Source organism: Orcinus orca, chromosome 3, assembly GCF_937001465.1.
Source record: "Orcinus orca chromosome 3, mOrcOrc1.1, whole genome shotgun sequence".
Lineage (NCBI taxonomy): Eukaryota > Metazoa > Chordata > Mammalia > Artiodactyla > Delphinidae > Orcinus > Orcinus orca.
The window spans coordinates 3,272,620-3,298,186 of record NC_064561.1 but is presented as its reverse complement, the minus strand read 5'-3'; the positions used below and the strand labels follow the sequence as shown (position 1 = coordinate 3,298,186).

The following is a 25,567-nucleotide window of genomic DNA, read 5'->3' as shown; positions in this document are numbered from 1 at the left end:
CCCTCTGGTACTCATGCACACCTAGAATCTGGGGAGATGCTTTTATGAGCCTTTCTGAGGAACTGAGGTGGGTAGAGGAACCCAGTAGTGAGATCTAGGCTCAAAAGTTCACTTGTCATTGTGGTGTGTTTGGGTGACATTAATTTCCAGGCCTAACCTTCTAACTGGTTTCCTGATAATTCTTGTGGCTGGGCTGTGTGGAGATTTGAGAGTGTAACTAGGGATAGATCTGGCAGTTGCCTGGAATGCTGGCCTGATTTTTTTTTTTTTTTTTTTTTTGCCTGAAAGGAGGGAGAGAGTTTAAACTGAAAGATTGGTTCCGTCCGGGCTAGGAGGGAAATTCATGACCGTCATATCCCGTAGCTTTGACGTTTGTTGGATACTCGCTAGGCTCCGGGTTTGTGTCTAGGAGGAAAGATCGAGCTTCCTGGGAAAGGCATGGGGTGGGGGTATGACGGGGGGCCCAGGAGCCCAACGTGTTGGAGTAAGCAGTAGCCGGGGGAATGTCCGATGTCCCCAGATACTGCCTGCTCTGACCTTTTTTTTTTTTGGCTGCATCAGGTCTTAGTTGTGGCACACAGGGTCTTCGTTGAGGCGTGCAGGATCTTCCACTGCGGCGCGGGCTCCTCTCTAGTTGTGGCATGTGGGCTTTCTCCCTCTAGTTGTGGCACAAGGGCTCCAGAGCACGTGGGCTCTGTAGTTGCGGCACGCCGCTCTCACTGAAGCACGTGAGCTCAGTAGTTTTGGTGCATGGGCTTGGTTGTCCCGTGGCACGTCTTAGTTACCCGACCAGGGATCGAACCTGTGTCCCCTGCATTGGAAGGAGAATTCTTTACCACTGGACCACCAGGGAAGTCCCTCTGACCTATTTTTTAAACTTCATTTTATGGGATCATGCTTTTGATTTCCCAGTAAAGTTCTTGGCTTGCTGAGCAGTGGACATGGAGTGATCTTAGGATACAAAAATCTGGAATTTGTAACCCCTTAGTCTCAGCACGAATCAAAGTGTGGAACCTGTAAGCTGGGAGCGACAGGTGTCAGGCGAGGTCTGGGGGTAGGGGTGGTCCCTGGCCCAGACCCTTGACCTGAGCAGCTGCAGGCTAACCTCCCGAAGACCTTCTGCCTCGGGACAGCAGACCTGGGAAGGGCCTTTGGCCATTGCCATGTCCACGTGCGATGGGAACTGGGTTCAGTCCACTCTTACAGGAAGCCACTCTGCTGACTCATTTTGTAGGAAGACCCTTGACCTAGTGGTGTCCCTGTGGGACCTTGGACAGAGATGATCCTGTCCTGCTCCATCAGTATTCCGTCCCCAGCTTGCTGGGTGGAGTAACCAGCCCTGTGTTTTAGGCTGCACTGTGGAGCTACAGAAGAGATTTGAGACTGCCCTTCCCGAAGGGAGCCAAGGGGCCTCTTTAAACTCCACCACTTCCCAGGCCTGTCTGTAAAACCAGGTTAACCCGACCTCCTGGGCAGGACCCGCTGTTTGCAATCAGGGAGGCGCCCTGTAACCAAGCAGCATCCTGCATACTCTTGTTATTAACATACCAGGACGAAGGGGTCATCATATTCTGTTTCTGCTGCCCGTGACTGCGGTACATCAGACCTGAAGTTCACCTCTGACTCAGAATCCTGTGTGTAGTAAAGAGCAGTTTATCAAAGAGGGCCCGTGGGAGCTAATCGCCCTGCTTATCTGGGTATGTTTTGAGGCAAAGCTGTAGGATACTTAATTATATTCCGTGTGCCACTTAATAACAGCCTCTGTTTGGTTTCAGAAATTGGAGGCTGTCACAGTTTTGCGACCCCAGAACTGTCACTGACTTAGCAAGTGAAGTAAGGAAATGGTGCTATTTACCCACCCACCACCCATCCACCCAGCCTCCCTCCGGAGCCAACATCCAAGCAAGCGCTTAGTGCCTTTGGGGGCCTGAGCTCTCCGCCCGCCCGTCAAGTGTCCGTCTGAGCATCTCTTTGCTTCTTTCCTCAGAGGACAAACTGACAGGCTTTGACCGGGCCCCTCAGGCCTGCCATTTGCCTCTGGTGTGCGTGTCCCATGGCCTTTGACCCTGGGATGTGGGCCACAGTTAGCCCTGCCCTGGCCTCTGTCTCAGCCCTCTCCACTTTGTTGCCAGTATTTTGAAACGGATCCAATCTGGGGAAAGTTAGTTTTTAATTTGGGGCGTGCAGCCAACTTCTTCCGTAGGATTTCAGAGGCATCTGCACATTTTGACACTGCAGGGCTGCCGTGGGCCGCGGAGTGGCAGAGGAAAGTCAGATTGTCTTCTATTTCTGGTTTTCGAGGTCACGGCGGGGGGTGGGGTGAGGTTTCTGAGGTTTAAGGAGGGTTTGATGCTGGAGCCTTCCAGCCACTGGAGGGGTGAGCAGGCCCGTTGAGGCATCTTTACCCCCTGTGCTCAAACCCTCCTGGCTTTTAAGTGCCTGGGGAAGTGTCAGGGGCGATTTTTTCTGGTTCTTTTTTAAAGCTGTCCCTGGAAAGCTGAGGAAGGGTGTATCAGACTGTAGAGCAGCCGGTTCCTCTCTTCTCCCCTCCTCTCTGCACCCCCCTCCTTCCTCCTCCTCTTCTCCTTCTTTCTCTTCCCCACCCCCCCACCCAAACTTTTTCTCTCCCCGCCCCTCTCCCCAGGGCTGGATTTGCAGCCACTTCTCTCGAGCACTGCAGTTTGCGTCCAATTCTGCTCATTTCCTGTTAAGCAGTAACCAGGGCTCCACAAACTCAGGCTCTCAGAGGATGGCCTCGTCTTCCTTTTCCACTCAGCTCCTAGAAAAACCTGCTGACTGGGCCCGAGAGGGGGGTCACGCGGAGACTCCCAACCACAGCAGGAAAATAGATGTGCGATTTCCTCTGAAGGACCTGACTCAGCATCAGCTGTGGCCGCCCTGGGAAGAGCCGCTGCCTGGATGCTCAGATTTCCACACCTGGGCATTAAACCCCTCCAGCGGTACCACGCCCGCCCGGGCTGTCACGGCCCAGTGACGTGAGCTGCCCCCTGGGAGGGGGTGGGCGGTGAGGAGGACAGTGGGTCGCTGTCCCAGGAACTCAGTAAAGGTTAGCTGGATGGAGTTTGCCCCACATCGTAGGTCATGAGAGCGCAAAAGCGGGGCGGCCGTGTGGGCGCACCTAGAGAAGACAGGGCTGGGGTCTGCTGAGGGGAGCGTCCCCCGCCGACCTGGGGTGCGGTTCCAGCTCCAACCTGGCATTCAGAACCTTCCGGAGCCCCCGCCCTGGTCGCGGCTTTCAATCCCACCCTCCCCCTCGCAGCCAGCACGCCCCAGTCCAACAGGTCTGCTCAGGCTCATACCTTCCCTCCTCCTTCCCCACCCCAGCCCAGGTCTCCCTGTCCATTTCCTGTTTGCCCTCAGAGCCCTGCATGTATCTTCCTGTATCCTTGCCATCTCCTGGGTCCCCCTCCCAAAAATATTTCTCCACCCTCCCTGGTGGTCTCCTGCCCACGTGCCACACACCCAGCACATCCTTACACCCAGTGTGCTTTTCTTCTCATTGGGTGTGAGCTCCTGAGGGAGCAGGCTTGCCTGGCGGCTGGTGACAGGCCCGGGTCCCCACGGGTCGTGGCTTGCTGGCCAAGTAGTCAGAAATGGTGGACTCCGTCTCAGAGCGGGAATGGGGCTGTCCAGTGCCAGTGGCGGTGCCCATGCGAAGCCAGGTGGCTGGCAAGGCCGTGGAGGCCTCGGTCAGGAACAGGTCCGACTGGTTTAAAGAATAAGAAATCAAAGCTCAGAGGTTGTTCCTTTTGGCTTAGGACCTGTCTTGAGGGCTCCAGGCCGAGGGACCGGCGCTTGACTGGGCCAGAGCGGCCCAACCTGTGTCACGGGCAGTCTCTGTCATTTCAACCCCGCAGCCAGGCCTGAACTTAACTGGAGGTGCCCAGCCTGCTGGGAAAAGGAGTTCCCTGGCTCCACTTTCCCCAGGCCCCACCACTCTGGCCTCAGAAGCCTGCTCTCTGCCCCTGGATTTCTGACCTCTTAGACTTGACCGGCGTTAGCCCGGGTCCTGTGTGCAGCCCCTCCCTGGCTTCCACACCTGGCCGCCCTTCTGCCTCTTCTCCTGTGTCCTGAGTCAGCTGGCCAGCTCTCTCACCCCCTCCTCCGCTTTGCCCCGTTGGTTCCCCCTGTGGGCTTGCCACCCTGCCTCTGGGCCTTCTCCCTCCAGGACCTGAGGGACCTCCCTGGCACCTGCCACTGCTCGTGCACCTGTCCTCCAGATCTTTGTCCCTAGTCATGGCACTCCCAGCCACCCTCTAGATGGTGGTCCCTGCCTGTTTGGCTGGTACTGGAAATGCAACAAGCTAGTAGGCCCAGTGCACCTGAGGCCAGCCTCCTCACCTGCGGGCCCTAACTTTCCCTGTCCACACCCTGGGGCCCAGGGAGCCCCGCCACCTTCCCCGAGGTGCTGTGTCCATCACACCAACTCCTGGGCCTGCAGTAAATACCTGGAACCAACCACCTAGCCTGTGACTTGAATCAATTAGTTAACTTGACTTTCAAATAGACTCACTTTTTAAATTTATTTTAAAAGGGATCTTGATGTTATTTCTTACTCTAAGTCATAGTAACTGGATCACAAGATACAACAGAAACAAAGCAGTGTAGTTGATTCCTCCTGGATTCCTTACCTCGGAGGCTGGGGTCTGGTCCCTCTTTTTTTTTTTTTTTGCGGTACACAGGCCTCTCACTGCTGTGGCCGCTCCCTTTGCGGAGCACAGGCTCCGGACGTGCAGGCCCAGCGGCCATGGCTCACGGGCCCAGCTGCTCCGTGGTATGTGGGATCTTCCCGGACTGGGGCACGAACTCGTGTCCCCTGCATCGGCAGGCGGACTCTCAACCACTGCGCCACCAGAGAAGCCCTGGTCCCTCTTATTAAAGAGTCGCTGAAACAATAAGTGCCCACGAGGGACTTCTTGGCAGTCCAGTGGTTATGACTCTGCACTTTCACTGAAGGGGGGCATGGGTTCGATCCCTGCTCAGGGAACTAAGATTCTACATGCCACGTGGCACGGCCAAAAAATAAAAAGCCAAAAAAAAAATTTAAAAAAAGAAAGTGCCCACTGGAAAGTTTTTCCTTGCCAGAATGAGGGGTACTGAAAGAGCGTCGCGGTGGGAATAACTTTCTCACTTGTCCCTGGGTTACCTCTTCTCTTGTCACCCCCTCCCCTGCCCCTCATCGTCTCCCCGTGGAGCCAGGAAATCCTGCAGACTTGAATTAAGGCTCAGAAGAGAGAGCTTTGGGGTGAGGGTGCATTTCCCAAGTGTCTGGGGAGAGGCCCGACAGTAAGTGGCACCGTTCAGTCTGTGTGTTTAGTCCCCCGACACCACCTTGGCCGATAATTCAGATGTCTTTGGCCAGCACACCTCAATCCAGTCCCACTTTCTCTAAAGTGGAGCAGCTGACTGATGGTTTTTCCTCTGTCGTTTTGGGTCTCAGCCCCAGGAGTGAGAGGAGACTTAGGACGCCCCCGGGGAAGGAAACTGGGAACTTTATCACTCCCGAGGTCCCCTCCTCATCTTCTGCCAGCTGCCTCCCCAGGATGAGGCCCCTCGGCTGCCTCTGGGCAGGCACGCAGGCAGGCAGACAGGTGTCCATCAGCTTGATGGCCTCAGGTCATCAGAGCCGTGATTGTCTGAAGTCGGGCGGGCAGCCCTGGCCCTTCAGGGTCAGCCTTTGTCCATAAGAGGGCGGCGAGCGCACGGGGACAAGGGCGGGATTTCTCCGTCCCCTAACCCTAACCTCCTGGCCTAGGGTTGTCCTTCATCTCCTCTCCCTGGGGTGTTTCCTCCAAGGTTGAGAATCCTTGCTGTCCCGCCAAGTCAGCATTTCACCCTTGAGGAGTCTTGGAGCTGCTGCAGCTCCCCACTGATTGCCCCAATACAATTGTGTGTGCTGCCCTCAGAGGTTGGCTCTGAGGTTCGTCTTTTGCCCCCAGGCTTGATGCGTTTACTTCACGGCTGAGAAGCCTTAGGTGTTTCTCCTGGGCTCTCTTGGAAGTTCCACATCACCATTCCTTTCCCGCCAGTGGACTCAAGGGTAGCTGAGCACTCTCTCCGCTTTGCTTCAGAGTATCCCATGCCCTTGGCCTCGGCCCAGGGTGGGCAGGAGGCACCGGTCGGCCAAGTCCCTCTGCCGCCTCCAGACTGTCAGGATTGGGAGGCTTCTGTGGGAAGTTGTGCAGATGGGGGTGCATTGGGGACCCGGGAGTCCGGGTGTGCTGGTTCCGGGGAGTGGGGAGGAGGACCTTTTGCCCGGTCTCAGTCCAGGCGTCCTCTCAGCTCTCAGCAGAGCCTGGAGGAGAGTCCACCGCCGTCTAGGGGAGTTTGCACTCAGCTAGTTCCCCGCACCAGGCAGTGCCAATGTGTCGTAAAGGGCACGTCCCTTTTCAGGCACTTGAGTTTGTGTTAAAATGTCTCATCTGTAGAGAGAGAGGTGAAGAATGGCCAGCCGTTAGCCAAGCGCCCACAAGAGCTTGAGTAAACACGAGCAGCACAGTTAGAGTCGAGGGCCCCTCCCCGATACATCACTGCACACGAATCTACCGCTAAAAAGTCTGCAGCTTTGTTTTGCAAGTTTACACCTCTTAAAAATGGTGTCACATGGCAGCTTTTTTGGCCTGCTCTTTTCGCTCAGCACCGCTGGGGCGCTTCGTCCACACTGAGCGTGTGGCTCGAGTTTTTTGCTTCCACAGCTCCCTGCTGTCCTTTGTGTGCGGACAGCGACTTGTCCTCCCTCCGCTGGCAGTGGGCATTTAGGACGTTGCCGCGTTTTTGCTCTCGGCGTCACAGTGAGCGGTCACATGGATGTCCCCGCAGGCAAGGTCCAAGTGTTTCTCTAAACTCCTGCCCATTTAATGTGACCGTGTAGGTTTTTGAGCAGGACCAGCCTGGAGAACACCACCACCTCTTCTGTTCGCATGACCCCAGAGTCTTGATCAAAGCTGCTGGGGGTCCTGCGTCAGGGCCCTCGTCAGGGGTGACCTTTCTGCTAGGCTCCATGGTACCGCCTGAGCCAGGAAGCTGGGTGCGTGGGGCGGGGGCTCCTCAGGCACAGGGTCCGCTTGGTGGGGGCACAAGCCAGGGGGAGGACCCAGGGAGACCCACCTGATGAAATTGGGCCCACCTGGTCATCCAGGGCGATCGCTTCCACCTCCCGGTCCGTGCCTCTGTTTAAAGAAACCTTATTTAATATACGTTACTGATTCATTAGCATTGGATGCACAGCCAGCAGCACCTGAACTCACCATTGGTCCATCATTGTTGGCGGGCTTGTGTTTGCAGTTTCACCTTACTTGCCGAAATGTGTTTGTAACCCCCCCCCCATCAGTACTTGGGGCACCTTTGCAGGTATTCGTGAACATGCCCAGAGTGACAGAAATTTTTGAGTCTCCCAACACGTTCATTCCCACTGAGGCAGAACAAGACTGTAAACCAGCATCCTTTCCACGGCTTGTTTAGTGATGCGTGTTTGTACCTTTGTGCTTCTTGCGGGTGTTTTCGCTCTTGGTCCCAAGCATGGAGCTGAAGTGCTGGCTAGTGTCCCAGGCACAGGAAGGCTGTGACGTGCTCACAGAGCATGTGTGAGATGAGCTCCGCTCAGGCGAGATCAGGTACTGCTGGCCGTGCGTCCAGTGCTAATGAATCAGCAGTGTATATTAAATCATTTTTCTTTCTTCTTTTTTTTTAAATATTTATTTATTTATTTATTTGGCTGTACCGGGTCTTAGTTGCGGCATGTGGTATCTTTAGTTGCGGCATGTGGGCTCTTAGTTGCGGCATGCATGTGGGATCTAGTTCCCTGACCAGAGATCAAACCCAGGCTCCCTGCATTGGGAGCTCGGAGTCTTAACCACTGTGCCACCAGGGAAGTCCCTAAATAAGGTTTCTTTAAACAGAAACACACATAACATGAAGTTACAGGTGATGAGTTGTGACCAGAGGCTCACAGGAGCCTAACCCCTGCGTGTCCCCAGAGCAGTGGCTCAGTATTTACTAGTTCGGCGTCTGGGCGACTTTATAGCACAGAACCACTGTGAGTAACGAGAGCTGACTATTCCCGTGGCAGGCAGAACACCACCCCCCTACCCTCCACCAAGGTGTCCCTGCCATTATCTGGAACCTGTGAATGTGTGACCTTGGCAGAAGGGACTTTGCTGGTGAGATTAAGGGCATGGACCCGGAGGTGGAACCGATGACCAGGTGGGCCCAATTTCATCATAATGGCCCTTAAAAGTGGAACCTCTCCCTGCCTAGTCAGAGGGAGACAGGACCATGGAGGAGAGAACCAGAGGGCAGGTGGCACAATAGGCCCACCTCGCTGGCTGTGAAGACGGAGGACGAGGCCACAAGCCAAGGAGTGCGGCCGCCTCTAGGAGCGGAAAAGGCGGGAAAGCTCTAGAGCTCCCAGAAAGGGACATAGCCCTGCCAACACCTTGGTCTTCGCTGGGGAGAGCCATGTTGGACTTATGACCTCCTTCAGATTTTTGTGCGGCTTAGGAAACGTGTTTTGAGTCACTGAGTTTGTGGTAATTCGTTACAGCAGCTGTAGGAAACTCTTACAGGTCCCTGCTGTCTTAAAGCTTTGTCTGGATAAAGGTTTTCAGCTCAGCATTGAAGAGTGTGTGTGTGCGCGTGCACGCATGCATGCGCATGTACACACGAGCACGTGTGTTTCATCCTCCCTTAGCTCTCACCTCCAACTTAACGGCTGGGGTCAAAGAGGAAATAGGAGCGATTCGCTTTGCCAAGCTGATGGATGGGTGCTGTGGGAAGAGCGGGCCTCCCACCGAGCCATCTTCGTTTTAGTGCTCCATGGAAGTCATCCCCTGGTTCTTGGAATCCCACCTTGGTGACTTACGAGCTAGTGGACTGATAGGGAATCCTCCATCGTCAACTTGAAAACCGGCTCTGTGTTCAGGTTTTACGCAAAGAGCACTGTGGCCCATCTAAACCTCTGGGAAATGCCACAGTGGGATTTCGACCAGCATCACTTCCCATCCACTGTAGAAAGAGGTCGGCAGTTCTCGAGCCTGATAGCATGCCTTTCTTCCCGTCACGGACACTAGAGGCTCGTGCCAGGCAGCCTTCACTAATCACTCCCACACCTGCAAAGGGGACGCTTCAGAATCACATTCTGGGAGTTGGTTTCCAAGCCGGCCCTTAGCGCCTCTGTCCTCTGCATTGGTGCAGACCCCGCGTCCTCCGTCTCTGCCTTTCCTCACGTCATGTCCTTTTCTCCCATCCTTCAAAGCCAAGTCCAGGGACATCTTGTAACTCCTACCTGGTTCCCTCCCCACAAGGAGGAAGGGGGCTCCTTATCTTAGGTCCTTAAGGTAGTGCCGTTTTTGTGTGAGCTTGTAGTATCTATCTCTTTTTCCCTCTACTATACCTGGCACATATAAATATCTGTTGAATGAATAAGGGCAACCTTCTCAAGTGGGGAGCTGGCCTGCTGACTTTGACCCCAGACATTCAGCCCCATCCTGCTCTGATGGAGCAGGTAAGCTCAGGGCAGGAGAGTGTCCCAGACACGCACAGTGGCTGAGCGATTGAAATAGGGCAGATACGGTGACACAGGGTCCTATGACACGCGCCCTGTACGGAGAAACCAGGGATGACTCACGAGGAGGTGACCTGGACCCTGGCTTTGAATGTGGACACGGGAGGGAGAAGGGAGAGGAGGATGCAGATTGTCCCCAGCAGGCAGCAGAGCGAAGCCCCCAGTGCTGGGGCTTCCGGGTCACTGGCCTGCCCTACTGTGTTCTTGTTCCTCGTCCGGGAGTCCGGACACCGCCTGTCTGTGGGCTCAGTCCTTCTAGGGGAGCAGAGGTTGGCCTGGGTGCGGGGGGAGGCCCTGGCTACTAGACCATCATCATCAGATGGAGAGAGATTTGAATATGCTTACGGCTCCTAGCTCAGCAAGTGGCAGCACCAGACACGTCACACGGTGACAGCGGAGAAGCAAGGACGAGGGCAGGGCTGCTTTACTCCTGGAAAAATCAACATAAAAAGGCATTGCTGAGGGAATTCCCTGGCGGTCCAGTGGTTGAGAATCTGCCTTCCACTGCAGGGGACGTGGGTTCCATCCCTGGCCGGGGAACTAAGATCCCACAGGCTGCAGGGCAACTAAACCTGCATGCCACAACTAGAGAAGCCCGTGCGCCACAACTAGAGAAAAGCCCCGCAGTGAAGAGCCTGTGCACACAATGGAGACCCAGCGACCTGTGTCATCACGGGTCGTCATCAGCACCCAGTTTTACAGTTGAGGAAACAGAGGCTCAGAGGGGTCCACATTCTTGTTAAGTGACAGTGCGGTGACAGAGCCGGATCCAGTCCCCATGCTGTGGTCCACACCCTCACTGCTCCCCTGCGACCCCAGCCCTGCCTCAGGACCTCTTGGGCAAACCCTTGTTTTGGCCTGTTACTGACACACCTGACTGGCAGTGTTCTCCCCTGGGCTCCTAAGGGCGAGGTCTGCGTTATCTCAGCAAATACTGATTGCCCATCACCTATTGGGCATCAGGCCCCCTGCTGCTCTACTAGCCCCATCACAGCAGCTGGCAGCCAACGGGAAGTCAGTGTTTGGGGACAGGGTGCGTTTGGGTGGGGAGGCAAGGCTCTCCTAGGAGCTGTTGCTGGAATGAAGGTGAGCTGTGGCGGAGGAGACGGCCCCTGAGAACTGCTCTTCTCTGTCTGTGATCTAGGGCGGGGTCCCTGGGAACCCCTCAGTCAGGTGCTCACCCACCACTGGGGCAGTTACAGGCAGTAACATCAGGGAGCGTGTGCGCCAGGCCTGATGTGCGTCCTGAGAAGGAGAAGGCCCACCCCCTTTGCCACTGCAGGATGGATGGCAGCCGGGGACAGGAGCGGCGGCTCTGGTGCCCACCTGGCCCCAGCAGGCCCCTGTTGATCTCCTCATCTGTGTGCTGAGATTCCTTCCAGTTCAGGGTTTCCAGGACTGACTCTGCAGGTTAGAAGGGCAGGTGCCCCTGGACAAATAGGGTGGGGGTCAGGAAGAGGAGCGGCCGTGCAGGGTGACAGGGTGCCGGCATCTAACACGTGGCCTAGTGTCGCAGTGCCCGTCACTAAACTTCAGAGGGGCTGGTCCGCTGTGCCGAGAGGGGCTGATGGCGTCACCTCCTCTGGCTTGCCATGTGCTGTCCTGGGATCATGACCCACCCGGGTGCTTCTGGTAGCCACGCCTGAGGAAACTGGTCTCAGTGGCCCTGAGTCACCTGGTGTCGCCGCCCTGGAGTGACAGGCGAGCCGTGGAGCCAGGTGAGGGTATGTTCCTCAGCGCCCACTCAGAGCTTCTTCCTGGAGCTCTCTCGGAGGAGCGCCCAGGCCGAGCTCTGCCCTCCCCGAGAGGTCGCCCCCGATGATCCTTGGAGAACCTAGATGTGCGGCCCCTACGGCTCCAGCCCGGCCCATTTGGGGGCCATTTCCCTCTGGCCTTCAGAGCCTGCTTGCCTGTCAGCCTTCCTTTCCCGTGTCCTGTCCTCCCAAACTGCAGGCACGTGCCTTTCACAGGTAGCGCGGTCCTCTGGATGCAGGCCAGCCTGGGCCCAGCTTGCTCAGATTTTGTTCCTTTGCAAACTTTCCCTTCACCTTCTGGTGAGGGGGCCAGCTGTGGGCAGACCCTGGGTGGAGAGTGGGGAATTAGACTGGCAGCCCCCAGGCAGAGTGCCGCCTAACTTGAACTTCCCATAAGCGACGCAAAGGAAAGTTGGGGATTCAGGGGTAGGGGGTGCTGTCATCCGGCCGGCTCCTGGGTCCGCAGCCCTCCCAGTGCTTAGCCACTATGGAATGGCGCCATGAGGTCAGACCCCTGTGAGGTCGTTCCTTCCTCCCATGGGGCACTAAGTATCGACTAAGCACTTCCTAGTCTCAGACACCGTTCCGAGTGCAGGTACAGCAGTGCTGGGGTCACTCACTTGGAGTTCACAGTCCAGTGGGAGGAGGGCTGTAAACAAAAAAGAGTGCTTGAGAGAAGGATGAGTGACGGGTGGGTCAGGGGGAGGGGGGAACCAGATGGACAGGACCCAACCACGGGAAAGTCTGGGGCAGAAGGGACAGCAGGGCAGAGGCTCTGACGTGGGGTGAGGTGGGTGCCTTTGTGGAGCCTGGTCCAAGGTGAGGTCCAGAGGGGGCGGGGGTTCTGGCCTCAATGGAGGAGGTGCCATTAGTGTGCTGGGAGAGGTGGCCAGTGGCCAGGTCACTCCCACCTGGGTAAGGAGGCGGGTGATGGAGAATCAGGAGGGCTTCCTCGAAGAGGTGGCTTCACATTAGTTAAGTGTCTCAGAATGGAAGTGGTCGTAGAGATGGGGGGATAGCATCTGTGTTCTAAGGAGGTCGGGGCCCTGGGCTTTTAGATCGTTCTGTCACCTTAGCTTGGTGCTGTTGGGGTACACGTGGCCCTCCGTGAGACTCGTGACCTGGTGCCTACAGCCTCTTATGTAGTAGGCTGTGGTGATGGTGTTGGATACAGGGTCTGTTCCGGTGCTTTCTGGAGGCCGCACAGCTGTGCGCCTCGCAGGGTTTCCAAGTCCCGTTTCCTGTCTCTTCCTGAAGGGCTGCTCTTGCGTCAGCTCTGCCATTGACAAAAGGTGAGTTTGCAGGACACCTCATTTACTCTCCTGTGGGGACAGAAGTTTGCTGTGCTGCCCTGAGAGGGGATTTGCGGGCGGTAGCTCCCCAACCGCACAGCCCGGCACAGCACGCGGTCAGTGGTGCGGAGCGGGCGCGGCAGGACTCGGGAATTTATTACCTCCTTTGTTTGTGGATTGGGTGTTTCTTTTTATGAGTTTTCATCTGAAATTGATTTTCCTGGTTGTGTGACATGCAGCCTTCCTGCCTTGTCCCCGAGATGAGAAATTAAAATGCATGAGGCCGGTTTATACCCAGGCTTCTCAGCTCTGGCAAGAGTTCCAGATGAGATTTGTTCCTAAGAGATGAGCCTCAAGCAATTGCTGGCCTCTCGGTCGTTGGGTAAAAACCCTCGGCACAGCCTGGGGTGCCGGCTGGGATCAGGCCCCCCTGAGAGCCCCTGTTCAGCGGGCTTGTTCCCTCCCTGTGTCCTGGAGGAGGCAAAGTCCTGAGCCCACACCCCAGTCTGCCGCCCAGATTCCTCAGCCAGGCCCTGAGGCTTTGGCCCTCACCTCCCCCGATAACATTTGGGTCAGGGCCCGTCTGCTTCTCCCCCACATGAGCTGCATCATGTCCTGCGCAGGGGTCTGTGTGTGACTGGTGTCCTCCTCCCTGAGCAGCTCCCGGTCCGGGGTGCCACTGGTATTCATAGAAAGCTCTGTGCTATTCCAGGGGCTGTGGCCTCATGCCACCCTGGAGTGGTGGGTATCGTGTGAGAGACTGGAGTTCCAGAAGGCTCAGGGCAGAGTCGGCCCTCCAACGCACGCCTTCCGCCTCCAGGCTCGTGCACTTGGTGTGGTGTAGGGTGTCATCCTGGGTGGTTGTCCCCCACTGTCACTGTCCAGGAACAGCTGTGGTCCTCTTGACCGCCTGCTCCCAGGGGCTGCGATGTGGCCTCACACTTGCTGGGACGCTTCCCCAGCCAAGCGGGAGGGGCGGGATTTGCGGCCGGATCCTGAGGGCTGGGCCTTGTCTCCACAGCACCCTGACTGCCCTGGCCAGTCTTTGAAAATGAGGAAGCAACGCAGGGAGATGCAGGGCAGCCTCCAGAGCAAGGTGGTTTAAGACTTTGGGCACCCAGTTACCCCTCCTGTATGGCTTGGTCTCACACACACACTACACTACACTACACTACACTGCCTGGCCCTGGGAAAGGCAGGTCACCTCCTGGGGTGTTAGTTGCTCCATTTATAAGGTGGAGATAACTGCCCAGAGGCTGCAGCTGGGCCAGATGGGTGCTGGAGGTCCCCAATGGCTCTATCTCTTCCTTTTGGGGCTCCATCCCTTCCTCAAGGTTGACAGAAGGGCTGGCAAGGCCGCGGGTCCAAGGAACAATGCAGTCTCTGCTGTGTTTCATAGAAACATTAAAAGATGCACATTCTGCGGTCCCTTCTCCCCTCCAGCAGTCCTACCTCCTCCCACAAGCCAGAAGTGCTTCAATTTGAAGCCTGCTTTCCACACCTGTCCCAGCACCCAGCAGGGCTCACTTCCTCCCCCAGACTCTGCCAGATGACTTGGGGAACTGGTTAACCATGAATGGAAGCAGGGAACACTTCTTGTTAAGTGCTTCTGCTTTCTTGTGGAGGAACTCGGCATTTTAATGGGAATCCCAGGACCAACCATCATTAGAGTCGAGCCCGGGCTAACGCTCTGGGCCAGGGGGTTGGTCCCCAGAGGAAGTGCCCACCCCTCCACAGCGCACTGGGAGGGCACTCAGGCCTGTGGCTTCTGGCCAGACAGGCTGCAAGGGGAAACACTGGCCAGCCTGGGCCCTTGTGGCCGACACTCAGCTGAGCTCCACATGGAGGTCGGGCCAGGCAGGGAGTGAGTTCTTTGTCACCCCATCTCCAAGGACTGCTGGGTCACCTCGGGGTGAGGGAGGCATTTTCCTCAAACAGGGCTGAGGCAACAGGAAAGGCACCGCACAGCCACCCGTGTCTGCCCAGCCCCTCACTCCTCCTCCAACTTTGGGTCCTTCTGAGCTGCCAATCCTCTGCGAGGCCAGGAGAGGACCCCCCAAAAGTAAGGGGCCTGGGTGCTTGGTCAGATGCACTGGGCTGGGTGATGGCGGAAAGCAAGACACACGGGGTCCCTGCGGTCGGAGATGAGCACGGGCGCGTGGGAAGCTAACGGGGGGTCAGGCCAGGCCTCAGCCTCCAGCCCCTGCAGGAGGAGGGGAGCAGTCCCGGGATTGCAGGAGCCTGGAGAGGGCACAGACCCTGACACACAGAGGGTTCTGGACCCAGCTCTCGGGGGCTGCCGTGGGCAGGAGGCCCAGCAAGGCCGAGGGGAGAGCAGCCAGGAGGGGTCCTGGGGAAAAGTGAGGAGAGTCTGAGCCAGGGCAGGGCAGGCCTGGTTTACACACAGGGGCCCTGGTGACGGATCCGGGGTGCTTAAAGCCAGTTTGAGGCCCCATCGGGAAAGCAGTGTCACAGCAGTGGGAGGTCTGGCAACTTGGTCATCAGCCTGGGGCTGAAGGGGCAGCTCTCTGGGTGTCTGCCCTGGGTGAACCTCTGGCTGCTGGTACCAGGACCCACAAAGCCTGCAGATGCAGAGGTCGGGGCTTTGAGACGATGCTGAGGCTACACCTCAATCCATCTCAGGACCGCCGTCCCCCAGCTCGTCACTGCCTTGACAGTCACTGAGCGACTGTCCCCACGTGCCATTGCTGCCTTCCCTAGTCCATTCTTTCTGACGACGGGTTCCTGCTTTGCTCCCACTGCCCGTGCCGTGTCCAGACCAGACTCTCAGATTAAGCCGGACGTGACTTTGAGGGGATTTTTCTCATGTAACGGTTTCCCCCCCTCATCTTAGCAGCATGTGACACGCAGGGGAGCAGCCACTGGGACTCACATGGCGTTCAGCTTGCTGCCCACCAAGCCAGCCCTGGGAAGGTTTGGGCAGGGAGGCAGGAGGGGCACCATGGGGCGGGGGCAGAGAACCAGGGGGGTTCAGACTGCAAGAGGCTAGCTCAGACCAGGCCCCCTGGCCAGTCTCCTCTCCACAGAGACAGCCAAACGCTTCCCCCGCCACCACCTGGGGGACCCTGCAGCTGGCTTGTGCCTGCAGCCTCGGGGACCTGAGGGGTTCTGCTTCTGAGCCAGTATCTCAGCTGCTGGCCTCAGGCCAGAGGTGCCGTCCCTCCTGCTGAGAGAACACCTTGGGCTTCAAAGCCGCTGTCTTTGTGCTGCCAGAACTAGGTTCCAGATACACCCCGACACACTGCTGTGTGGAGGGGCGTCTGTGGGTCTGTGTCTGCCCCTTGGGGCCAGACCTGGTGGTCGTGGTGCCCAACTGGGGGTTTTCACGGGAGAAGTAACTTCAGAAGCCTTTTCCTGCTTGATCATTTCCACTGCTCCCGTTCACAGAGCTGCTTTTTAAAACCACGTAGCTTTGATCCCTAGGAGGAGAGGAAGTGTGTGCCCGGAGGCATGAAGGGTACCAGCAAACCGGGAAAATTCCAGAATTCTGGGTATGCTGAAGGAAGTTCTGACTTGTCAGGACACTTCCCTCTGCGGAGCTTGACAAAGCGGGTGGTGACTTATTCTCCATCAGCTCACAGATATTTACTAAAGACCCGCCACAGATGAAAGCTCTCCTGCTGCCAGAGCCCTCAGGCTTCCTGCTGGCCCGCCTCCTTGGGCTGAGGAGTTGGGTATGAATAGTGTTTCTGTGGCCTCTGCTTCAGTGGCACCTCTCCCTCATCCCTTAGGGCGGTGGCCCCGCACCACACCTCGTGGCCTTTACTCTCAGAGCCACGTGGGATCCAAGCTGCCTGGAGTCCAAGTGCCGCCCCCGTCGGCAAGCATTTCGTACTCACAAGGGCCCAGGCTCTGGAAATCATCCCGACACGGGGGCCACTGGAGGTTTCTGGGCAGGGACGGACAGGAGGCTTCAGCGTGGCAGTGCACCGTGCACGTTACCTCCCCAGAAGCACCCTTGGCTCGCCTTTCCAGAAAGGGCGTCAGTTAGCCAAAGAGTGCACCCTCTGGTGTGTCTGCCAGCATCTCTGAGTCAGGGGCCCAGGGCCCAAGCAGAGAAAGGAGACTCGAGAAAGCCAGCGGCTTCATGTGTCGGCCGGGTAGCAGGCCATCCTGGGCTCTGCCCGTGTCGTGGGCTCTCCAAGTCATGAGACAGAAGACCATAAAGGAAACTAGAAGGGGCTGCTCTGAGGTGTTTGGCAAGCGGCTCCCAAGTGTTGGGAGGCCAGCAGGAAGGGGAGTAGCAATTGGAAGGGATGTAGAGGCGAATGAGTCCATCCCTGTGTCGCTCCCTCCCGTCCCTGTGCTGTCCTCCCCGTTCAGGAATTTCTTAGCCCTGCCCAGGAGTCATTGCAGTTGCCTCCCGGGACCTCCCACGTCTGGGCATTCTGCACACAGGCAGTCTGCCTCCTCCCCACAGCCTCGGAGGCCCCGTGCCCTTCTGGCAGATCCTGCATTGTGGGGAGCAGTGAGGGACGGACCGGCCAGTCCAACAGCTCTGGGCGCAGCTCCCAGCTTCTCCACTTTCAGCTCGCAGCCTTGCTGTTCCACCTCTTACCCCGGGGGTTTCCTCATCTGTAGAATGGGTGTGCAGGTCCCTGCATTGTCATTGCAGAGGGGTGACAATCAATGGCAGGATGTATGCAAAGCGCCCGCACAGTGCCTGGCACGTGGAGGATCAGGAATGGCAGCCCCTGTGCCCCCGAGCCTGGGTCTCACCCAGAACACCATATGCCTGCCTGGCCAGGCTCTGCCTGCTGGAACCCTGCCCTTTGAGGTCCAGCTTGGACAGCACTGGCCCCCGCAGCTCACCCAGCCAGGAGCATGTTTGGCGTGTTTAAACCTCCCTTGCAGCTCTTATCACTGTGTTTCTTGTTCTCATCTCCCTCGCTAGAGGGGCGCTCCTCAAAGCCAGCACAGCCTCTGCCCTGGCAGCGGGTAGCGGGCCTGCCCACCCCCTCCCGACGGTGGTCGCTAACTGGAGCCAGAAGTGCTCACACCTGACAGCCTTGGGTCACAGCGCCTCAGCCACAGGGCATTCACTGGCCCAGACCCGAGGATGGCCGGAACGGGACCGCATAGCAGGGCGGCTGGGCCTGGACCCCAAGGCTCTTTCACCCCCATCGCTTTTTCTTTTCTTTTTTAAATTTTATTTATTTTTATAAATTTATTTATTTGTTTATTTTTGGCTGCGTTGGGTCTTCATTGCTGCGTGCAGGCTTTCTCTAGTTGCGGCGAGCGGGGGCTACCCTTCGTTGTGGTGCACGGGCTTCTCATTGCGGTGGCTTCTCTTGTTGCAGAGCGTGGGCTCTAGGCACGTGGCCTCAGTAGTTGTGGCACGTGGCCTCAGTAGTTGTGACTCGCGGGCTCTAGAGCGCAGGCTCAGTAGTTGTGGTGCACGGGCTTAGTTGCTCCGTGGCATGTGGGATCTTCCCAGACCAGGGCTCGAACCTGTGTCCCCTGCGTTGGCAGGCGGGATCTTAACTCCTGTGCACCACCAGGGAAGTCCTTCCATGCCTTTTAGTCCAACTCTCCAGCCAGTGCCCGAGAGCAGCTGCCCCCAACGTGTGCCCCCTCCGCCTGGCGCTGGGCTCTTCACTGCTGAGGAGGGAGGGAGAGGCGGGGGCTGCTCTGTTGTAGCACGGGGTGGGGGCAGGGAGAAGTTAGCTAGGCGGAGGGCAGGAGGGGAGTTGGGGGAGTCGGGAGAGGATGGGGACCTCTGCTGTTAACCTGGAGCGTGGCAAGCGGCCCCACAGAGCATATCGGCTGGACGAGGCGCGAGGGTGCTGAGCAGGACGTGCAGAGCATCCATCCTGCGTTGCGAGGCCCTGAGCAGCCCTGCTCTTCTCTCTCCCGGCTCCTCTGTGCCAGCCTCCTCCTGCTGCTCTTTTTACTTAAACTCTTAATTCGTCAAAGTGGATCGTCTGCCCCGGTCACCGAGCCTGCAGATCGGCTGTTTATTTTCCATATCATATTGATCAGGTTTCCCCGCTGAGATGACTCAATTACAAGGCCTCCCGTTGGTGCAGGATTCGAGCTTCCGCTGCCCCTGAGGGGCCACTGCAGTGTGCCTGGGCCTGGTCTGGGGCAGCCGTTCGTCCCCTTTTGTCCCTGGGGGAAAGAAGGTTCTCCTGCCTTCCTGTTCTCTGCTCGACTCCTGGAGCGGCTGTCCTGCCGGCTCTTGGCATACAATGTCTTGTGTTTTCAGATTGTTCCACTGCGCGTTCTTTGTTTCTCTCCTGCGTGTCAGATTCCTCGCTCTTCTCCAAACATGGCCAAGGCTAGAAGGCTGAAGAACGCCAGTCCTTGAGAGAACAGCCCCTTCTCCGAGTGGTCTTTATTATGAGTGCCCACGGGTGCCTTGCATGGGTGGAGGTCGTGTAGGTGCTCAGGGATGAAGCCCCATCTCCGTTCCAAGTTTGCTCACTTTCCAGGTGCCTGGGGCAGGTGTCCTCAGACCACACGGCTCCACTGCTTCTCTGTGTGAGAGCCTGAAGTGGGTGCCCTCTGCCTGTCGCAGTCACTTGGGGGTCGTGTCGTCGTAAATCTGACCATTCAGAGTCCAGGTGGGAGCTGGGCTGGGGCCGTCGCTGGCGGAGCAGTCCGAATGGGTCAGCACATGGGGAAGCGAACAGGTTGGGGTCCTTCCACTTTCTGGCTGGTAGTAACCACCTCTGCAGTCTAAGCTGCAGTTTGAACTTAGGGGGACCTGGAGCTGGAGCCCTGGAGGCACCTGCAGGCTGAATTGCAAGCAGGGCATGCTCCTCTCAGAGGTTAGAAATAATATAAGGGCAGTAACATAGGTCAGACCAAACATACGGTGGGGGGTTGGCTCATGCAGTTTCCCGGAGAGGTACCGCCAGAGGGACAGGCTGCAGAGGGAGCCTCCTGTGGGGCAGAGGTGTGCACAGGCCAGCAATACCTCGATAGAGCCGCCATCACAGGGTACGGACAGACACAGGAAGGCCCGGACAGACACAGGAAGGCCCGCGCTCAGAGGGTCACAGAGCAGCAGTCACTCAGCAGTCCCACCTGGTGGCTGGTCTCAGAACCACTCCTGGACCTTTTTACCAGACAGCTGCCCAGCCTCCTCAGAAAGGACCCTGTTCTGGGCCTTCATGGGACTCACGGTCCCTGAGCGCCCTGCCAGGGCGGAAGTGAAGCCAGGCGTGCAGGTGGGGAGCCAGGCTGAGATCTGAGAGGCCCGTGTGACGGGCAACAGCGAGTTCATCTCCGAAGGCCGCTGCCAGCTTTGGCCGAGCGCAGCCTCTCCACAGCGACCCCTCAGCCCTGGCTGTCACCTGGCGGGGGTGGCTGGGGCTGTGGCTTGGCCTGGGCCCCACGTTCCCCCAGGGAGGCACCCATATGGGTTTCACAGTGGCAGCCAGTGTGGGCCCACTGCTGGTGACTCAGGCTCCCACCCAGCTGGGCAGGCCCAGGAGGCCATGATTTCCACACCGCCGTGGTCACGGCCCTGCCGGAGAGTGGGCAGCGCTCACCCACCCCCTCTGCTGCCTACCCCACCCCGGGGGGGGTGCCTTGGCTGACGGGGCCAGCCCCTCTGCACTGCGGGCCGGAGTGGGGGGTGGGGGGCGGCAACTGCAGAGAGAAGAGTGGGCTTCAGCCCGCGGGGCCCCTGCCAGGGCTGCGCCTCAGTTTCCTCTCCCGCAGCCGGGGAACACCGTCAGTTGTGGGGAGTGCTGGATGCAGACGCTACACGTGAAGGTGTTACTTCCATGGCGGTGCTGCTGCTCTTGCCGGCCCCGAAAAGGTGTGTGCGGGGTCCCCGAGCAGGACCGAGCGGCAGAGTCCTGGCCTCCCACACAGATGGGGCACTCCCCGCCCTCCGGCCTCCTCCTGGGGGCTCCCCAGGCCCCTCCTCTGGAGCACAGCCCAGCACTCAGCACAGCCTCCCTTTGCTGATGCTCTTGCTGTGGCTGGCATGTGGCTTGCTTTTTCCCACTTTTCCCTTTTGGCCTTTTGTCATCCTTTCATCCACTTGTGCCAGTTCCGGACTGTGGGCCTTGGAGAGAAGGGACCTGGGGCAAATCAGCCTGAGGGACTGGAGCTTGGAGCTCCCAGGTGGGGGTAGGGCGAGGAGACTGGTAGGGACCCAGATGTTCCCAGCACAGCCCCCCAGGTGCCAGAGCAAGGAGGCCCCGCGTGGGAGCTGTCAGAGGGCTCCCAGGGAAGATGGGGAGGTGACACTCCTGGAGGGCCTGGAAGAGGCTGTGGGGTCTGCCTGTGCCCTCTCCCCTCAGAGAAAGGATGTAGTCCCCGCCAGCAGGGGCTGCTCCCTGGGGGCGCCCATGTCCCCTGTACTGAGCAGGCCCTCGGCCCGGAAAGTGTGGTTTTTGAGCCCCAGCACTTCAGCTACCCTTTCAGTTCACCAGAAGCGTCTTGTCTCACATCAGACACCTAACTCATTTCCCTCTGGCAACCACTGAATTTGAGAACGTCCTGTTTTACCATAATCAAAAGAAGTGAAACTGCCCCATGAAATAAAGTATAACACCCCAGAAACACCTAGGAGAGACCAAGGTCTTTCCTTATAAAGTCAAAAACGGGAGGGCAGCCCCTGCCTGCCCTTGGAGGTCCCCCAGAGACTGGTGCATGGTGGAGGGGCCCTGAGCCAGCCCTGCTTCCTTTCTGTGCCCCATCCCCTCCTGGGCTCCCGGGGTGCAGCTGCCATGAGAACACTGACTTGCAGGGGCATGCAGCTCCCCCCAGACTCCCCTTGACCCCAGCCGGGGAGAGGCAGGGATAAAGGCCTATAGGCTAGGTCTGCCCTACAGTTCTGTGGTTCCCCTGGAGAACCAAGATGCGTGGGGAAAGTAACAGCAGTCATCAGTATGGGCAGCATGGGTGTCGCAGGAGTACCCCGGAGCACACACTTGCACACAGCAGCCTACGGCAGCCTGGCCACAGCTTGGTGAGTGCACACCTGTCACCCCATTTTACAGAGGTGAAAACTGAGGCCCAGTGAAGCTGATGGCCCAAGACCACACAGGTTAGGGTTAGGGTTAGGGTTAGGGTGCCTTCAGGAGCCCCAGGAGCGGTCCTGACAAGTGGGCAAAGACTGCTGCTGGCCACCAGGAAATTGTGTGTGTGTTTGTGTGTGTTCACACCCGTGCACGCAAGAAGTGACTTCTGGGCACCACAGTTGGCCCGTGTGGGGCAGGTCTTCCCTCCCACTTGGCGCTTGTCCCATGGCAGTCCTCATGTTCATTTGGCCTCAGGACCTGCTCGCCTCTCAGAGGTGCCCCTGGCGCGTGCAGACCCTTGGTCCCCGAGAGTCCTTTGCAGAGAGGCAGGAGTTCAGTGGGAAAGGGAGGCCACAGTTCCCTGAGCGAAGGGGCTTCCGTGAGCCTCGGCGTCTCGCTGAACCACAGCAGCCCCGTCCGGGTGTGGGCCCCGCGGCCCTGTGAGGGGGGCCTGGACAGTCTGCACAACTCCGCAGGGGTGGGGGACCCTCTTGGGGGCTGCGGAGCTGCCAGCGCAGCCTGACCGGGTGGGCGCAGCCAGGGTAGGCTTCCGGCAGGAGGAGCCCCCGGCCCTGGGTTTGCAGGAGTATGTGGGTTTGGAGCAGGAGCTCGTTTGGCTCCCCGTTTTGCCATTGGCTGCCACGTTCAGCATCCCTGGGAAGCCATCGTGGATGCCTGAGCCCTCGCCCTCCTCCCCTGAGGCTCACACTCTCTTCCCTCCTTTCGTTCCCCAGCTGGTCAGTGAGAAGGTCGGAGGGGCTGAAGGGACCAAGCTGGACGATGACTTCAAAGAGATGGAGAAGGTAACAGGAGAGGGATGCCTGTCTAACGCTGGCAGTGTTACCAGCCCCCATAGGCCCCGGCCCTGGCACCTGGGGGGAGGCGAGGCTTACCGGAAGGGTCTAGGCGGGTCGCAGGCCTCCCCCCAGCCCAGAGCAGGTAGTGGCGGGGGCACAGCACAGCCAACAGCAAGGAGGCAGGGAGGCGAGGCGGCCCCCAGAAGCAGCGGGCAGTTCTTGCGTGGGCTCTGAGGTGGTTGGGGAACTGGGACCAGGGCAAGGGCTGTCCAGGTGCTCCTGGTTTGGCCTCAGGCGCCCTGATGGTTTCAAAACCCTACACGTGGACTCCCTTTACAGAAGGTGGATGTTACCAGCAAGGCCGTGACAGAAGTGTTGGCCAGAACCATCGAGTATCTGCAGCCCAACCCAGGTAGGGCACCAGCCACCTGCAAGGGGTCTGCCCCCAGCTCCTCGGGTCTCTTGTCAGTCCAGAATCTTCTGGTTACCGGAGCATGAAGAAGCAGTGCGTGGGCCCACAGAACTGAAATGCCTAGGGCTAGGCAGGTTCAGGCATGGCTGGATCCAGGCATCCAAAGGATGTCTTCAGGGTCATGCGTTTCCTTTCTGCTTTATCTGTCAGCTCTCGCTTTTCACGGCAACCCTAGCCTTAAATTATCCTTAGAGCTAATGGTCCCAGCAGAAAAGGGCATCTTTTCCCCCCAGTCAACTCTTTGGACCAATTTGAATCAGGTGCCAGGCCCCAGCCACAAGCCTGTCTTTGGAGCATGAGGTGGGGTCTCCGAGGCTGAGAGGGAGGCAGGGACTTTTCCTGGAGAAAAATCCAAATGTTGGTTCCTGTAGTGAAAGGCAGAGGATGCAGGACAGGCAGCAAAAGCAGCTGTGTCCACCTGAGGCCTTCGCTGAGGACAGACTGGAGCTGGCAGAGGTGCAGGCACGCCCCTCACCTCCCGCCCCCGGTAGAGGTCTGCACTGGGGCACCTGTGCCTGTCCACACCTCTACCTGCCTACCCCGCTTCTCTGGGGGTCTCGAGGAGCTGGCCCCCTCTCCTGCCCACTGCCAGTACTCCTGCACGAGGACCAGAGCAGCGGGGGGACGTCTCTTCAGGAGGTTCTTCTCACGCTCTGGTTCCTCAGGCCGAGGGAGCACTTCAGAAATAAACAAGCACCCGGGCAGAGGGGGGCAGCTGGCAGTCTGGTGGCTCCTTGAGAGACCACACCCACCCGGCCCCGCCCTCTTCTAGCCTCGCGGGCCAAGCTGACGATGCTCAACACGGTGTCCAAGATCCGAGGGCAGGTGAAGAACCCTGGCTACCCGCAGTCGGAGGGCCTGCTGGGCGAGTGCATGATCCGCCATGGGAAGGAGCTGGGCGGCGAGTCCAACTTCGGTGAGGCCCTGGGGAGGCTGGAGGCGGGGGCGGGCCTGAGAGCTTGGGGCCAGAGTCTCTGCTGCCAGCAGGCTGGCACTTCCCCGTAGCTTGAGGATCTTCTCCAGGGTGGCTGGTCCCCTGGACGAGGGCTGCCTACAGCATCACGGCCATGCAAAAGCCACCCTCCCGGCCCACGGTGGACCTGGGTGCCTTCCAAGAGGTGGGAGGGCGGCTCGTGAACACCTGTCACCACCGGCCCCCGTGGCTCCTGGTCAGACTTAAGGGTCCCTTGTTTCGTTCTCTGTTCTGGTGTCCAGGTCCTTGGCCGTGGGGTGTGCCTCGGCCGCGCAGGCCAAGGCCTCCTGTGACGGCTTCCTCCGCCACCCCATCCTCTCCCCAGGCGACGCCCTGCTGGATGCCGGGGAGTCCATGAAGCGCCTGGCTGAGGTGAAGGACTCCCTGGACATAGAGGTGAAGCAGAACTTCATCGATCCCCTCCAGAACCTGTGCGACAAGGACCTGAAGGAGATCCAGGTATGCGGGGCCGCTCCAGGCCCACCCTCGCTCCTACCCCCTCCCCCCACACATACAGCCCAGGCCAGGTTTCCCAGCGGGAAGGGCTGCAGGGCATCAGGTGGCCCTCCCCGAGGTCCCAGGCACGCGGTGTGACCCTCGTCCCGGCCCCCAGCACCACCTGAAGAAGCTGGAGGGCCGCCGCCTGGACTTTGACTACAAGAAGAAGCGGCAGGGCAAGATCCCCGATGAGGAGCTGCGCCAGGCCATGGAGAAGTTTGAGGAGTCCAAGGAGGTGGCCGAGACCAGCATGCACAACCTCCTGGAGACTGACGTACGTGTGTAGGCCCTGAGCCCCTCCCCGCGTGCACCCACCACACCGGCCTGCTGGGGACCACTCTGGGGGAGCCCCTGAGACAGGAGCCCAGCGGCGGTGCCCACTTCCCAGGGCCAGTGGGCAGCCTGTTCAGGGTGTGAAGGGAAGGAAGGGGGAACAGGAGGCCCACAGGAAGCCACTGGCCCACTGAAGCTTTGGGGTCTCCTCAGGCCCTTCACCCTCCTCCGGCTGCAGCTCAAGGGTCAGGCGGGGGCTGGGCCCACGTCTGGAACAATCTGGGAAGGCTTCCTGCAGGAGGCAGCCAGAGATGGGGGCCAGAAGGAGGGCAGCTCTTCAGCCCTGGCTGGTCCCTTGCAGATCGAGCAGGTGAGCCAGCTCTCCGCCCTGGTGGATGCCCAACTGGACTACCACCGGCAGGCCGTGCAGATCCTGGATGAGCTGGCTGACAAGCTCAAGCGAAGGTGGGCCTGGCCCCCTGGCCTTCCCCGTGGGAGCCCCGGCCCACCCTGCTGGCTGGGAGGCCCGGTGGCTGGGTGCTGTGGCTGCCAGGGCAGCCCTGGGGGACCCGTGGGACGCCCCTGCCCCTGGACAGCCCAGCCCCACTGTGACACGTTCCTTCCAGAGCAGCGGGGTTACTTCCTTTTCAGAAAGAATCCCCAGGCTGCATGAGTCGGGGCTGGGGTCCCAGGAGGGGGCAGGACCTCATCATGCTTATCCTGGTTCCCAGAGGAGAGGCTTGGGATGTCCTGTGGGGAGAGGGTTTGGCCAGCCCTGCCCCTGGGGAGCCCCTTCCTCTCTTTCCCTGTCTCCAAGGGCCATCTTGCAGTCAGCAGCGTCCAGGGCCTAAGAAGGGAAGCCCCGGTGGGCGGTGGTTCCCTGGTGAGGGGTGGGTATCTGTTGGGCACCAGCTCCCCAG

At 58.8% G+C, this 25,567-nt stretch overlaps 1 protein-coding gene across 7 annotated transcripts in view; it reads left to right on the top strand.

Moving 5' to 3' along the window:
- SH3GL1 (SH3 domain containing GRB2 like 1, endophilin A2) overlaps positions 1-25,567 on the top strand; it is a 32,291-nt gene that overhangs the window by 4,209 nt on the left and 2,515 nt on the right. For 3 of the 7 annotated variants that reach the window (XM_049708339.1, XM_033400818.2, XM_033400824.2), the window contains exons 2-7: positions 22,369-22,437; positions 22,771-22,843; positions 23,676-23,819; positions 24,202-24,335; positions 24,490-24,648; positions 24,946-25,112. In XM_049708339.1, the coding sequence (XP_049564296.1) occupies positions 22,369-22,437; positions 22,771-22,843; positions 23,676-23,819; positions 24,202-24,335; positions 24,490-24,648; positions 24,946-25,112 (746 nt within the window). Of the gene's footprint in view, positions 1-20,321; positions 20,422-22,368; positions 22,438-22,770; positions 22,844-23,675; positions 23,820-24,201; positions 24,336-24,489; positions 24,649-24,945; positions 25,113-25,567 lie in introns of all 7 variants that reach the window. The other 4 variants (XM_049708340.1, XM_004277220.4, XM_049708342.1 and 1 more) reach the window with 2 other exon arrangements.